The 13632-nt window shown below is 41.4% G+C and overlaps 1 protein-coding gene across 1 annotated transcript; it reads left to right on the top strand.

The window, feature by feature from the left end:
• Positions 1-1472: 1472 nt before the first annotated feature.
• LOC141620063 (uncharacterized) lies at positions 1473-2030 on the top strand. Its single transcript, XM_074437031.1, has one exon. The coding sequence runs from the start codon at positions 1473-1475 to the stop codon at positions 2028-2030; it is 558 nt and encodes a 185-aa protein (XP_074293132.1).
• Positions 2031-13632: the final 11602 nt, after the last annotated feature.

Genomic DNA, 13632 nt, shown 5'->3' with positions numbered 1-13632 from the left:
ATGTCAAATGCAATTCTAAGTACTTAGGGACGGATTCGGCTTATTTCCCGCTGAAATCTTCATATTCCTACAAAATCGCAAGAAAAGGAAGAAATGCACGAAACAAGGGAAATAGTAGCATAAACTACTCAATTGAGCTCTGAAATGCGTGTAAAATGAGGTGCAAAACATCATATAATAGACACGCATCAAGATGCATGGCCTATCCTTGGAGAGGAGGTATGTGATGCTATTCTGGATTTTTTTCACACTGGCAAACTCTTGCAGCAAGTGAACCATACTTTCATCACTTTGATACCTAAAATTGATATTCCCCAAAATGTCACTCAATTTAGACCCATCTCCTGCTGTAATGTTCTTTATAAAGCTATTTCTAAGATTCTGTGTACTAGATTAGCTGCTGTTTTGCCTGACATCATTGATAAGAGTCAGGGAGGTTTTGTCAAAGGCAGGAGTATAGTTGAGAATATCCTAATTTGTCAGGACCTTGTAAGACTTTACAATAGAAAATCTATCTCTCCCAGATGTTTGATGAAAATTGATTTAAAGAAAGCATATGATTCTGTGCATTGGGATTTTGTAGAACATATGCTCATTGCTTTGCAGTTCCCTGACAAGTTCATTAAGCTGGTTATGGTTTGTATTAGATCTTCTTCCTACTCTCTGGTTCTCAATGGAGAGAATTTTGGTTACTTTAAAGGAGCAAAAGGACTAAGGCAGGGTGATCCCATCTCCCCCTTGCTGTTTACTATCATAATGGAATATTTGAGTAGGATTCTTAAGCATGTGACCACTACTATGCCTTTCAAGTATCATCCTCTTTGCAGTCACCTCAAAATTTCTCACCTAATGTTTGCTGATGACCTCCTGTTGTTTTCCAAAGGTGATATAACCTCCATTATGATTCTCTTGAGGGCCTTTGATACCTTCTCTGTGGCCACTGGTCTACAGATGAACACCATGAAGTCAAATATTTATTTTAATGGTGTTTCTTCTAGTATCAAAGCTGATATTATGCAAGTTTATGGTTTCAGTGAAGGGTCTCTGCCATTTAAGTACTTGGGAGTCCCTATTTCTGCTGGTAGAGTCCCTGTCAAAGATTATGCTTGCCTCATTGAAAAAGTCACTGATAGAATTCGAGGGTATGCTGCTAAAAAGCTCTCTTATTCAGGCAGGCTAACTCTTGTGAATGCTGTCCTCACTACTCTCTATACTTATTGGGCAACAATCTTTATTATTCCCAAGGGGGTCTTGAAGAAAATTGATGCTCTATGTAGGAACTATCTATGGGATGGTTCTACTGAATATATGAGAGTTCCCTTGGTTGGATGGGAGAAAGTTTGTGTCCCTAAATGTGAAGGTGGATTAGGGATTATGAATAGTTATGCATGGAATCTTGCTGCTATTTGCAAGTTATCTTGGTGGATACAAAGCCTGATAGCCTGTGGGTTCAGTGGGTTCACCATGTGTATATGAAAGGAGTTCACTGGCATGTTTATACTCCAAAAACTGATACTCCTTGGAGCTGGAAAACCATTTATAGAGTTAGGCAGAAGTTTGAACTGGCTTTCTCCCCCTCTGGTCAATGGTTGCCTGGTTCTCATGACTATACACCTGCTAGTGGATATAATTGGATCAGGAAGAAGCAGCCTATGGTCATTTGGGAGCATACTGTATGGAATTCCTGGTCTGTTCCCAAGCACATGTTTATTAATTGGTTGATAACTCGTGAAGCTTTGCTGCTCAAGGATAGGCTCTTGCAACTTGGAGTCTCTCCTGATGCAGACTGTTGCCTATGTGGTGCTGCTACTGAGACTCATGTACACTTGTTCAGTCAATGTGTGTATACACGAAGACTGATGCAATTACTGAGCAGCAAATTGAAGATCTCTCTGCCTGCTGTTAACCTTCTTGGATGGATCTCCTCCAAATCTTGGGCTAAGGTGAAGAAATGGGTTACTATAGCTTGGATCCAAGCTGTTTACTACACTATATGGATTCAGCGGAATTGTGCAAGACTCAATGGTTAAATTATGCATCCTGATGCAGTCATTCAGCATATTAGTAGCATACTCAATTTACGTACTATGTATTGGCTCAAATGTACTAAAAGAGTTAGTGATGAAACTTGGATAAAATCAATTAAAATATGATTGATTTATCCTTGTTTTACGAATTGTAGTGTTTGTAATAGTTTGTTATGAGCTTAATGAGAATTTCTAACCTTTCACAAAAAAAAATAAGTTTAGTAAAATTCGCGCCATCCATTCTACAACGTCTTATGGTGATTTTCGTGAATAAGCGTTGTTAAAGGGGCGTTGTAGTTGTCTGGATTTGTAGTAGTGTTCGTCCCCGAATTTCAACCCATAGACAAGAAACAAAACACACTATCTCTACTGTGACACAACAACAAAGCAAAAACTCAAAACAAAACTCAAAACAAACTTCCAACAAACACTCAAACCGACTCAAAGCAACTACTAACTGTACTAAAACCAACATAACATACAAAAACTCTATGCGACCATCTCCTACCCCCTAAAAGAAACGTGGTTACGTCCCCGTAACCACACATACTGATGCGTGTCTTTTATATGATGTTTTACATCCCATTTTACACGCATTTCAGAGCTCATTCATGTAGTTTATGCTACATTTCTCCCTATTTCCGTCTACTTCCGTATTTTTGTACATTATTGCAGAAATGTGAAGAATCCAGCGGAAATCGAGCTAAATCCGTCCCCGAGTATCCTGCATTGCATATGACGTGAAGTATTCGCTTAAGGAACGAGCTTGATGCGCAATTCAAGGCCCAAAAGACAAATCCACGAGTTTATAAAAGGCAAGTAGCAGCTCAACCAGTCGATCGACCACTACCTTCAGTCGATCGACCAACCATCGGGTTCCAGAAGCTACTGTTTACTGAAGACCAGTCGATCGACCACCATGATCAGTCGATCGACCAAACTGCTATTCCAGACGAGAATTAAAAGACTGAGGAAGCATAAGCCCATTAAGTTTTAGGTTTTGATAATAATTGTTACGTATGTTTGCTATATAACGTAACATAAACATTAAGTTTAGGGATCTCGATTTAGACTAAAGTTTCCATACGATAGTATTTAGTTTTGAAATTAGGGTTTGGATTATTGTTAAGCATTGGATCTTTGGTTCTTATTCCTAATCTTTCCTCTGCAAATTCGTTATTCATCTATCCTAATTTCAGTTTATTGTTTTATTTCATCTTTAGTATAGAATTGCTAGCTAGATTCCCGCAACCAAATCATTGTTTATGTTAATTGTTTACTTTATCGTTTCAAGCATGAATTCAGTAGTTAGTTTTATCATCGTTATTATTGTTTTTACCCTTAGCATGAGTAGCTAGAATATTTGTGCTAGGATGTAGGCGAATTGTAGCATAGGCGGCAATAGATTGAACACGGCCTGATTCGCGTGTCAGTCGATCGACTGACATTCTTGGTCGATCGACTGACCTCGTGGGGTTTTATTCTCGTTTTAATTGTTTTAATGTTGTATTTAACGAATCGAATGCATGCGACCAGTTAGATACTTAATTTATGACTGACCCATTAGATCGAAAGATAGGGTAAGTTATTAGATCACCAATTAAATCGACTAAACTGTGCTGAGATCGAAAGATAGGTATAGTTTAGACCGTTAGTCACTTTTCAGGACGAGAGTCAGTATTAGTGATATTAGGGACCTATAGCGAGATCGAAAGATGCTATTTGTTAAGAGTGGACCGAGAGGACCTCTTTAATTCCCGCCTCACTTGTGTTTGATTCAGACCGACTTAGTTTGCTGCCGCCGAAGCTATAATGAACCGACCATCCTAGTACCCCTTCTTTATCTGTTTAATCCGTCTTTTTAGTTTATTGTCTTTACTTATTCTTAGTCTTAGACCAATTCAAATCAACCCCCACAATTGATACTTTAGACTGTTATTAGACAACTAGAAATTACGTCTGCCTCCTTGTGGTTCGACCCTGTTACCACTAGCCTAGGTTAGTCTTAATAGGAAATTATAAATTTTATTTTTGGTACTCACAACGACGGGTATCAAATTTTGGCGCCGTTGCCGGGGAGGCAATAGTTCTAATTTTTAGTTGTTTTAATTTTAGTCTTTCTTAGTTTAAGGGACTTCTGTTCCTTAAACTTTTCTTATATTCTTTCTGTAGTTTCTTCTTATGCGTAGGTCAAAGGGTGGTGAACTAGTACCATTCAATCCTGAGATAGAGAAATCTTTGCGCGAGTTGAGACGATCACAAAGGGTATTACCAACAGAGGAAGAGCCGAGTACTGCCGAGCTATTACGAGAACGAGCTGTTCGAGGAAGATCCACATTCCTCACCCGTTTCCACCTCTTGGAGACAGTCACTTCTCCGAAAATTCCGGTCATGGCGGAGGAAGCGAGTATAGCTAGTCATTCCGAGCCGACACCAAACTTATATAAGGGGTTCGAATTACCAGGAGATGCCGGAAGTTCGAACCAAAGCCTTCATACATTAATATGGTTGAGAGAAACTAGATTCGGGAGCTGCAAATGAAGATGCAGCTAAGCATATGGAGACCTTTATTGACTCATTGTTGTTCCATACCCCCACCACCCGGCGTGACCCAAGACCAGATCAAGGAGACCATGTTTATCTTCTCCCTTCGTGATGCTGCAAGGGAGTGGTATAGAGATCTGGACCGAACCGTTCATGGGATCACCGACTGGAATTCCTTGGCATTGACATTCTACAAGAAGTACTTTTTTGCTTCAAAGACGATTGCTATTAGAGCTAAAATCACGAGCTTTAAACAAGGGCCGGACGAAAATTTCCACGAAGCATGGGTCCGTTTTAAGAAGTTGGTGCGAACTATACCGCACCATGGTTTCGAAAAATGGAGCTTGTGCAATCATTTCTATAATGGGTTGTACGACGATCAGAGGGCTATTTTGGATGCTGCAGCGAATGGCCGGTTTGCTGAGAACTTGGGAGCAACCAAGGGGTGGAAGATCATTGACGATCTAGCCACCCACAAGGCTGAGTATGGGAATTCCAGAGGGAACCAGAGGAGAGCCGCTGAATCTTCCTCTGTTGTTGCGCTTGAAGCTCTCACTGCGAGATTTCACAAATATGAATTAGGAGGAGCTTCAAAGGGGGGTATTTACCAAGTAAATGCTGTGTCAGACGGTCCTTTCATCTGTGAAAGGTGCGGAGCTGAGGGACACGTTTCGAAGAATTGTCCTAGTCCCTTTGAGTCTTGTGCTGCCTTTCAACACTATAGGCAGACAAACACGTACTATGAGCCGAATGTCCACCCCAACTTGAGGTGGAGTAGCCAGAATGTCTTGAATCCGACTCAACCACCACCACAGTAGCAGCAACCCTATGTACCCCCTCATCAAAAGCAACAACAATATCAAAAACCTCCTTATGTGCCGCAGCAGCAACAACAATCCCATGGTTCAGATTTTGCTGAGTTCAAGAGCTTGTTGCTAAAGGAGTCCCAAGCAAGAGAGGCCGGGATGAAGCTACTAGAGAGCCAAATTGCTCAATTGGCTAGTAAGAGTACCACTCGAGCTCCCGGACACTTACCGACTCAAACTGACCAAAAGGAGACCTTAAATGCCATCACTTTGAGGAGTGGGTCCTCCCTTGAGGGTCCTGCCATGGTCGAGGACGCTGTTGAAAAAGATGAGCGGGAAATGAGTCAAAAGAAAGCTTCAACGAATAAATCAAAGAAACAGGCGTCTACCAGGTATATCAGTCGATCGACTGATACACCCGGTCGATCGACTGATATGCGGGTTACAGCAGCTTCTGGAACTGCTCCTTTTGGTCGATCGACTGAGGAGAGTGGTCGATCGACCAAGATTACTGCTGATAGCGAGATTGTTCGTCCTCCGATGCCCGACAACTTGAGGGACTATTTGTTTCGGGGCACGACAACTCCGAAAGTGTTAGGACCAGACCCGAGTGCTGATGGGTCCGCCCCAATTCCGAAGTTCGATCCAATGACGGTTAATGGCTCACATTTGAGACGGTATGAGGAGGATTCGAGCTTGAGCAAGGAGAAAGCAGTGGACTTCCAGCGTAAGTCCACGGATGCCGGCACGCGCAACCTAGAGGAGAGGGCTAAGGTACTTCTTACAGCCCCATACCCGGAGAGACTAGTGCCAACAAAGGAACAGGTATCTTTCAGTAAATTTGAAAAAGTTATTCGTAGCTTGAATGTGCAAGTACCCTTCCTTGAGTTGGTCAACCAAGTGCCAGCATACACAAAATTCATGAAACAACTCCTGTCTAAGAAAAAGTCGCTTGAACATGTGCACACGGTCGCTTTAACCAAAGAGTCTTGCTCTTACTTGTCTCACACTGCACCCCATAAGTTAGAGGACCCGGGTAGCTTTTGTGTTCCTTGCTATATAGGTACCTTCTCTATTGAGAAGGCATTATGTGACTTAGGAGCTAGTATAAGTGTCATGCCTTTGAGTCTAGCTAGAAAGCTCAAGTTGACTAGGTTCGCAGTGACAGATATGACAGTTCAAATGGCCGATCGCTCTGCGGTCCAACCCATAGGAGTCCTAGAGGACATCCCTGTCCAAATAGGGAAGTTTTTCTTCCCCGTAGACTTTGTGGTCCTTGACATGCCTGAGGATGCTCATATTCCCATTATTTTGGGTAGGCCGTTTCTGCACACTGCTGGTGCAGTCATAGATGTCGGTCTAGGAACCTTGACTTTCAAAGTGGGGAAGCATTCTATTGTCTTTGCCCAACCAGCTAAGAAAAAGGACCCCATGTGGCCTGTGACTTGTAATACGGTTTCTGAAAAGAAATCGTACTTTGTGCTTCTTGAATTGCCTGTCTCTATTACTACTTCTGTGTTGACCCCTCCGCCCCAGATTGGGAGCAAAAAGGAGGAAGAATCTGTTGTTTTAGATGTTGCAGGAGCTAGTTTGGGGAAGGAAGTACTGCAAGTTGCTCCAGCGGTAAAGAAACCGATCATACAAAGAGGAGGTCTTGGTTGCCTGAGCTATGGAATTGATGAGGTAGTTGATGACGAGCCGGTCAAAGCCAGAGAGTCTGATTTGGATTCTGACAAGCCCGAAGAGATCATCGACTGGGGGGATGACGAGAGTGTTGACCCGTTGAGCCATACGGACGTGGAATCTAAGAAGGGTGCAGCTGCTCAGATAAGCACCATTGAGGCTACCTCTAGTAGCCAGAAGCCGACGAAGTGGGCCATACCGTGGCCGTTTTTGATCAACTACTAGTTGGTCACATGTTTTCCAGACATTTTATTGCTTTTAAAACTTTTTATTGCTTTGGTGTGCGCGAAACTTCGCATTTTATTTTGCTTGCTTAGGATTTTATACGTTTGAGACTTTACTTTGGGTTTTGCGCAATTTTGGGCGCGTATTATTGTGCACTTGCCGGTTTTTAGACCTCATTAGCTCAAGTTACTGAGCAAATACGAAGAAATAAGGAGTACAGCAGTACTTTCAGTCGATTGACTGGCCACATTGGTCGATCGACTGAGATGCACTTTCCAGGAGCTACTGATCCTGACACATTGGTCGATCGACTGCCATCCTTGGTCGATCGACTGCCATCCTTGGTCGATCGACTGAGGACGCTGTTGTACCTGTTCACGACCTCTCCCCTGCTGTGTTTGGTCGATATGCGGACTTAAGGGAGCTTTCCACTCCACTTTTCTCTCCGTCAAATTATTTATTTCTTCTATTTTCTCATTTATGCACAATTTTACCGCTTCAAAATTGTTTTCTCGGTTTTATGCGTTGTTTTGCTTGTCTTTCAGGTACCTTTTAGTAGCACTGCTGGCTACAGAAACCTCCTAGCTCACGCTGGTTTGGGGAGGTTTCCTTTGCTGCGCTTAACGTCTTGTGAGTTCCCGATTTTCACTTCGTGTCATTTTTCTTCATTTTCCCGCAAAATTCCCATTTCTCTTTTCTTCATCACATGGTTTTGCACAATGGGGACATTGTGCGATTTGGTTTGGGGAAGGGTTTTGCGTCGCATATCATTTGCTTGCATTCACGTTTACATTTTGTTTTGCATTGCTTTTTCATTTCATATATATATATACAGAAAATCCAAAAAAATTGAAAAATTTCAAAAAAAAAATTCAATAAAATGCACGTTTATTTTAGCATATAAGGTCTAGTCGGAACGGTAGTATTTCCATGATGACATTGCATTTGCATCTGTTTATGCCTGAGCTTTGCTAATTGACATGTTATTAGTAGAATCGTATTTGCATATCTACGAGTTTTCGTTAATTATTTGCTGAACTTGAGACTTGACTTAGAATTTTGGCAAACTACATCATATTTCTGAGATTTAGAGCCTATAACTGGTGACATCTATGACCTGTTTATTTAGGAATGTGAGTAGTACTCCTTATGAGACATGTCACATAAATGTGCATAAATATGATCTTAATCTGCTTAATACCTGTATGCATTCGGTCTGTGGTTAGTTGACACATGTGGTAGAGGTTTCCCTTTTCTCGTTTCACCCATAAGCTCCACACTGCCAAAAATAGCCTTTTTGTCCCATTACTACGTCCTACATTTAGCCTGTCCTTTGTCAAGCTAGTAGTCCGTGTCCTTGGGATTGTTACTCGTTTTTTGGTGGCATATGCTCATTTTGAGATGATGGTTGGGAAACGAAATGAAGGAAAGAAAGAAATAGAAAAGAAAAGAAATATAAAAAAAGATGAAAAAATTATTCGAAAAAATGGAAAAAAAAAAGAGGTTCTATACTGTTTAAGCAGTCGATCGACTGGCATCATAGGTCGATCGACCGAGGTTCGTGATAAAGAAAGAATCAATTCGCATAATTCAAATCCTTATCTCTTGGCGATTTTTGCTCCCATGTTTTATTCATATTTTATGGGGAGTTAGTTGATTACCTTTATACCTGGAGATTGTGAGATTTGTGCTTGCTATAGCACCATTTCATTTGTTTTTGAGCAAGAAGTTGGATGTTGCCATATGGTTCCGTTTCGGTACTAGCTTGATCACCTGTACCTCCACTTTTCCATAACTGTTTTGCCTCTTCTTACCCATTACCTCACATATCCATATATACACCTCGGCATGTGTCATGGTCTTTCGTTGGTTGGAATGCGTATGTACGGTTGTAGAGATTACTTTCATATTAGACTGCAGGCATGTTCTTATAGGTCGTAGTTAGGTGAGAGTCATTACATATCTACTTCTTCCTATCCTCTTTTATATTCACCTGTGCTTATTTGAGTGATTGAGCGACCCGTGAGAGTCCAATTTGATAAAGTCTCTACAGTTGACGGTTCAGCAATATTTCTAACGACCCCATCACTCGTTTCCATCATTCATTTGCTAATTGATTGTTAGTTATTGCATTAAATTGGTTTAGGCTTTACATGTTGCATTTCGCTCTGAGATTGAACTCGTTCCATTAGGTAAGTAGATTGAGTCTAGTTCTTGCTTGGGGACAAGCAAGGGTTTGGTTTGGGGAAGTTTGATGCGTGTCTTTTATATGATGTTTTACATCCCATTTTACACGCATTTCAGAGCTCATTCATGTAGTTTATGCTACATTTCTCCCTATTTCCGTCTACTTCCGTATTTTTGTACATTATTGCAGAAATGTGAAGAATCCAGCGGAAATCGAGCTAAATCTGTCACCGAGTATCCTGCATTGCATATGACGTGAAGTATTCGCTTAAGGAACGAGCTTGATGCGCAATTCAAGGCCCAAAAGACAAATCCACGAGTTTATAAAAGGCAAATAGCAGCTCAACCAGTCGATCGACCACTACCTTCAGTCGATCGACCAACCATCGGGTTCCAGAAGCTACTGTTTACTGAAGACCAGTCGATCGACCACCATGATCAGTCGATCGACCAAACTGCTATTCCAGACGAGAATTATAAGACTGAGGAAGCATAAGCCCATTAAGTTTTAGGTTTTGATAATAATTGTTACGTATGTTTGCTATATAACGTAACATAAACATTCAGTTTAGGGATCTCGATTTAGACTAAAGTTTCCATACGATAGTATTTAGTTTGAAATTAGGGTTTGGATTATTGTTAAGCATTGGATCTTTGGTTCTTATTCCTAATATTTCCTCTGCAAATTCGGTATTCATCTATCCTAATTTCAGTTTATTGTTTTATTTCATCATTAGTATAGAATTGCTAGCTAGATTCCCGCAACCAAATCATTGTTTATGTTAATTGTTTACTTTATCGTTTCAAGCATGAATTCAGTAGTTAGTTTTATCATCGTTATTATTGTTTTTACCCTTAGCATGAGTAGCTAGATTATTTGTGCTAGGATGTAGGCGAATTGTAGCATAGGCGGCAATAGATTGAACACGGCCTGATTCGCGTGTCAGTCGATCGACTGACATTCTTGGTCGATCGACTGACCTCGTGGGGTTTTATTCTCGTTTTAATTGTTTTAATGTTGTATTTAACGAATCGAATGCATGCGACCAGTTAGATACTTAATTTATGACTAACCCATTAGATCGAAAGATAGGGTAAGTTATTAGATCACCAATTAAATCGACTAAACTGTGCTGAGATCGAAAGATAGGTATAGTTTAGACCGTTAGTCACTTTTCAGGACGAGAGTCAGTATTAGTGATATTAGGGACCTATAGCGAGATCGAAAGATGCTATTTGTTAAGAGTGGACCGAGAGGACCTCTTTATTTCCCGCCTCACTTGTGTTTGATTCAGGACCCGACTTAGTTTGCTTTACCAAGCTATAATGAACCGACCATCCTAGTACCCCTTCTTTATCTGTTTAATCCGTCTTTTTAGTTTATTGTCTTTACTTATTCTTAGTCTTAGACCAATTCAAATCAACCCCCACAATTGATACTTTAGACTGTTATTAGACAACTAGAAATTACGTCTGCCTCCTTGTGGTTCGACCCTGTTACCACTAGCCTAGGTTATTCTTAATAGGAAATTATAAATTTTATTTTTGGTACTCACAACGACGGGTATCACATACCTGATCAAAAAGAGACGGATACCGCTCCCTCATAGCTTCCTCTGCCTCCCAAGTAGCCTCCTCAACCTCATGGTTAGACGAAAGAACCTTAAGCAACACTGTTTCCCCATGTCTAGTTTTCCTAACCTTGCAATCAAGAATCTATTTTGGCACCTCAAGATAAGACAAGGACTCATCCAACTCGATGTTCTCTACCTCTAACACAAGTGAAGGATCACTCACATACTTCCACAGCTGAGACACATGAAGCACCTTATGTACTCTATCCAAAGCAGTTGGTAAAGCTAACCGGTAAGCAACCTCACCCACATGATCCAAAATCTCATATGGTCCGATAAACTTCTGGCTCAACTTCCCTTTCTTACCAAATATCATGACCCCACTCATAGGAGACACTTTCAAAAGAACCTTGTCCCAAACCTTAAACTCTATATCACGGCGATGTAAATCTGCATAACTCTTTTGTCGATCCTGGGCCGCTTTCATCTTTTGTCTGATCAGCTTAACCTGTTCAACCATCTCTTGTACCATCTGTGGTCCTAAAACCACTGCCTCAGTTCTATCATCCCAGCAAATCGGACTCCTACATCTCCTCCCATACAAAGCCTCAAATGGTGCCATACCAATACTCGTGTGATAGTTATTGTTATAAGAAAACTCAATCAGGTCCAACCACTCCTCCCAGCTACCACCAAAATCCATAACACAAGCTCACAACATATCCTCTAAGTTCTTGATGGTTCTCTCTGTCTGGCCATCTGTCGCAGGATGGAACGCAGTACTCATCTTCAAGGTAGTTCCCATCAACTCATGCAACTCTTTCCAAAACTGTGATATAAACCTCGCATCTCTATCTGAGACTATATCCTTAGGCACCCCATGCAAACGAACCACATGCTTCCTATAAGCCAAAGCTAACTGTATCTTGGTCCAAGTATCTTTCATCGGCACAAAGTGAGCTGACTTAGTCAAACAATCAACTATTACCCATATCATGATATTACCCTGTTGACTCCTCGGCAGCCCCACTATAAAATCCATAGAAATGGACTCCCACTTCCACTCAGGTACCTCAAGAGACTGAATCTTACCTTGTGGTCATCGCTGCTCCCCCTTAACTCTCTAACATGTCAAACAATGAGCCACAAACTCAGCTGTTTCCTTCTTCATCCCAGGCCACCTGAAAGTCTTTTACAAATCTTTATATAACTTGTCACCGCCTGGATGTACCGAATACGGTGTGCAATGAGCCTCTGTCATGATCATCTTCCTCAATTCCTCAACATTGGGTACACACCACCTACCATCGAATCTCACACTACCATCTGTATGAATAGAGAATCTAGACACCGTCCCTTTCTCTACTCTAGCTCTCCACTCCTCAAATTTAGGATCCAAAGCATGTTTCCTGCGAATATCATCATAAAGATCTGGCTCCACTGTCAAGTCCCCTCTAGCATCCCCTTTCTGTATCATATGTATCCCCATCTTCCCCACCTCATCTCTCAACCTCATCAAAGACATAGTTGTGCAAAGAGAATGCACACTCTTCCTGCTCAATGCGTCTGCAACTACATTATCCTTCCCTTCATGGTATACAATATCCATGTCATAATCCCCAATCAGCTTCATCCACCTTCTCTGTCTCATGTTCAACTCCTTTTGAGTGAAGATGTACTTGAGACTCTTGTGATCTGAAAACACCTTAAAGGTCGGCCCATAAAGATAGTGCCTCCAAATCTTGAGATCAAACACAACTGCACCCAACTCCAAATCATGTGTCGGATAATTCTCCTCATAAGGCTTCAATTGCCTAGAGACATAGGCAATCACTTTCCCGTTCTGCATCAACACACATCCTAAACCATTCTTTGAATCATCTGTATATACCTCAAAGTTCTCACTCCCTTAAGGTAATGCTAAGATTGGAGCTATGGTCAAACGCTCCTTTAATGTTTGGAACGCCATCTCACAACTTTCATCCCAACGAAACCTATTCTCTTTCCTCATCAAAGTTGTCATAGGTCTGGCTATCTTGGAAAAGTCTTTCACAAACCATCGATAGTACCCTGCCAAACCCAAGAAACTCCTGTTCTCTGCTACATTCTTCGGTGCTTCCCACCGAGTAATTGCCTCTATCTTTGCAGGATCCACAGCAACATCCTTCTTTGAAATCACATGCCCTAGAAAAACAACCTCCTCTAACCAGAACTCACACTTAGACAATTTCACATACAGCTGATTGTCTCGCAAAGTCTATATCACTATCCTCAAATGCTCCTCATACTCCTCCTTAGTCTCAGTGTAGATTAAGATATCATTGATAAAGACCACCACAAACCGATCCAAAAACTCGCTGAAGACCCGGTTCATCAAATCCATAAACACTGCCAGTGCATTAGACAACCCAAACGGCATCACAACATACTCATAGTGACAATAACTCGATGTAAAAGCTGTCTTCGGTATGTCCTCTTCCCGAATCTTTACCTGATGATAACCTGACCTCAAATCAATCTTATAAAATACCGCTGCACCATTCAACTGATCAAACAAATCATCTATCCTCGGCAAAGGACGCTCGG

Source organism: Silene latifolia, chromosome X (assembly GCF_048544455.1).
Source record: "Silene latifolia isolate original U9 population chromosome X, ASM4854445v1, whole genome shotgun sequence".
NCBI lineage: Eukaryota > Viridiplantae > Streptophyta > Magnoliopsida > Caryophyllales > Caryophyllaceae > Silene > Silene latifolia.
Note: the sequence above shows the minus strand (reverse complement) of the source record. Positions and strands in the feature narration are given on the sequence as shown.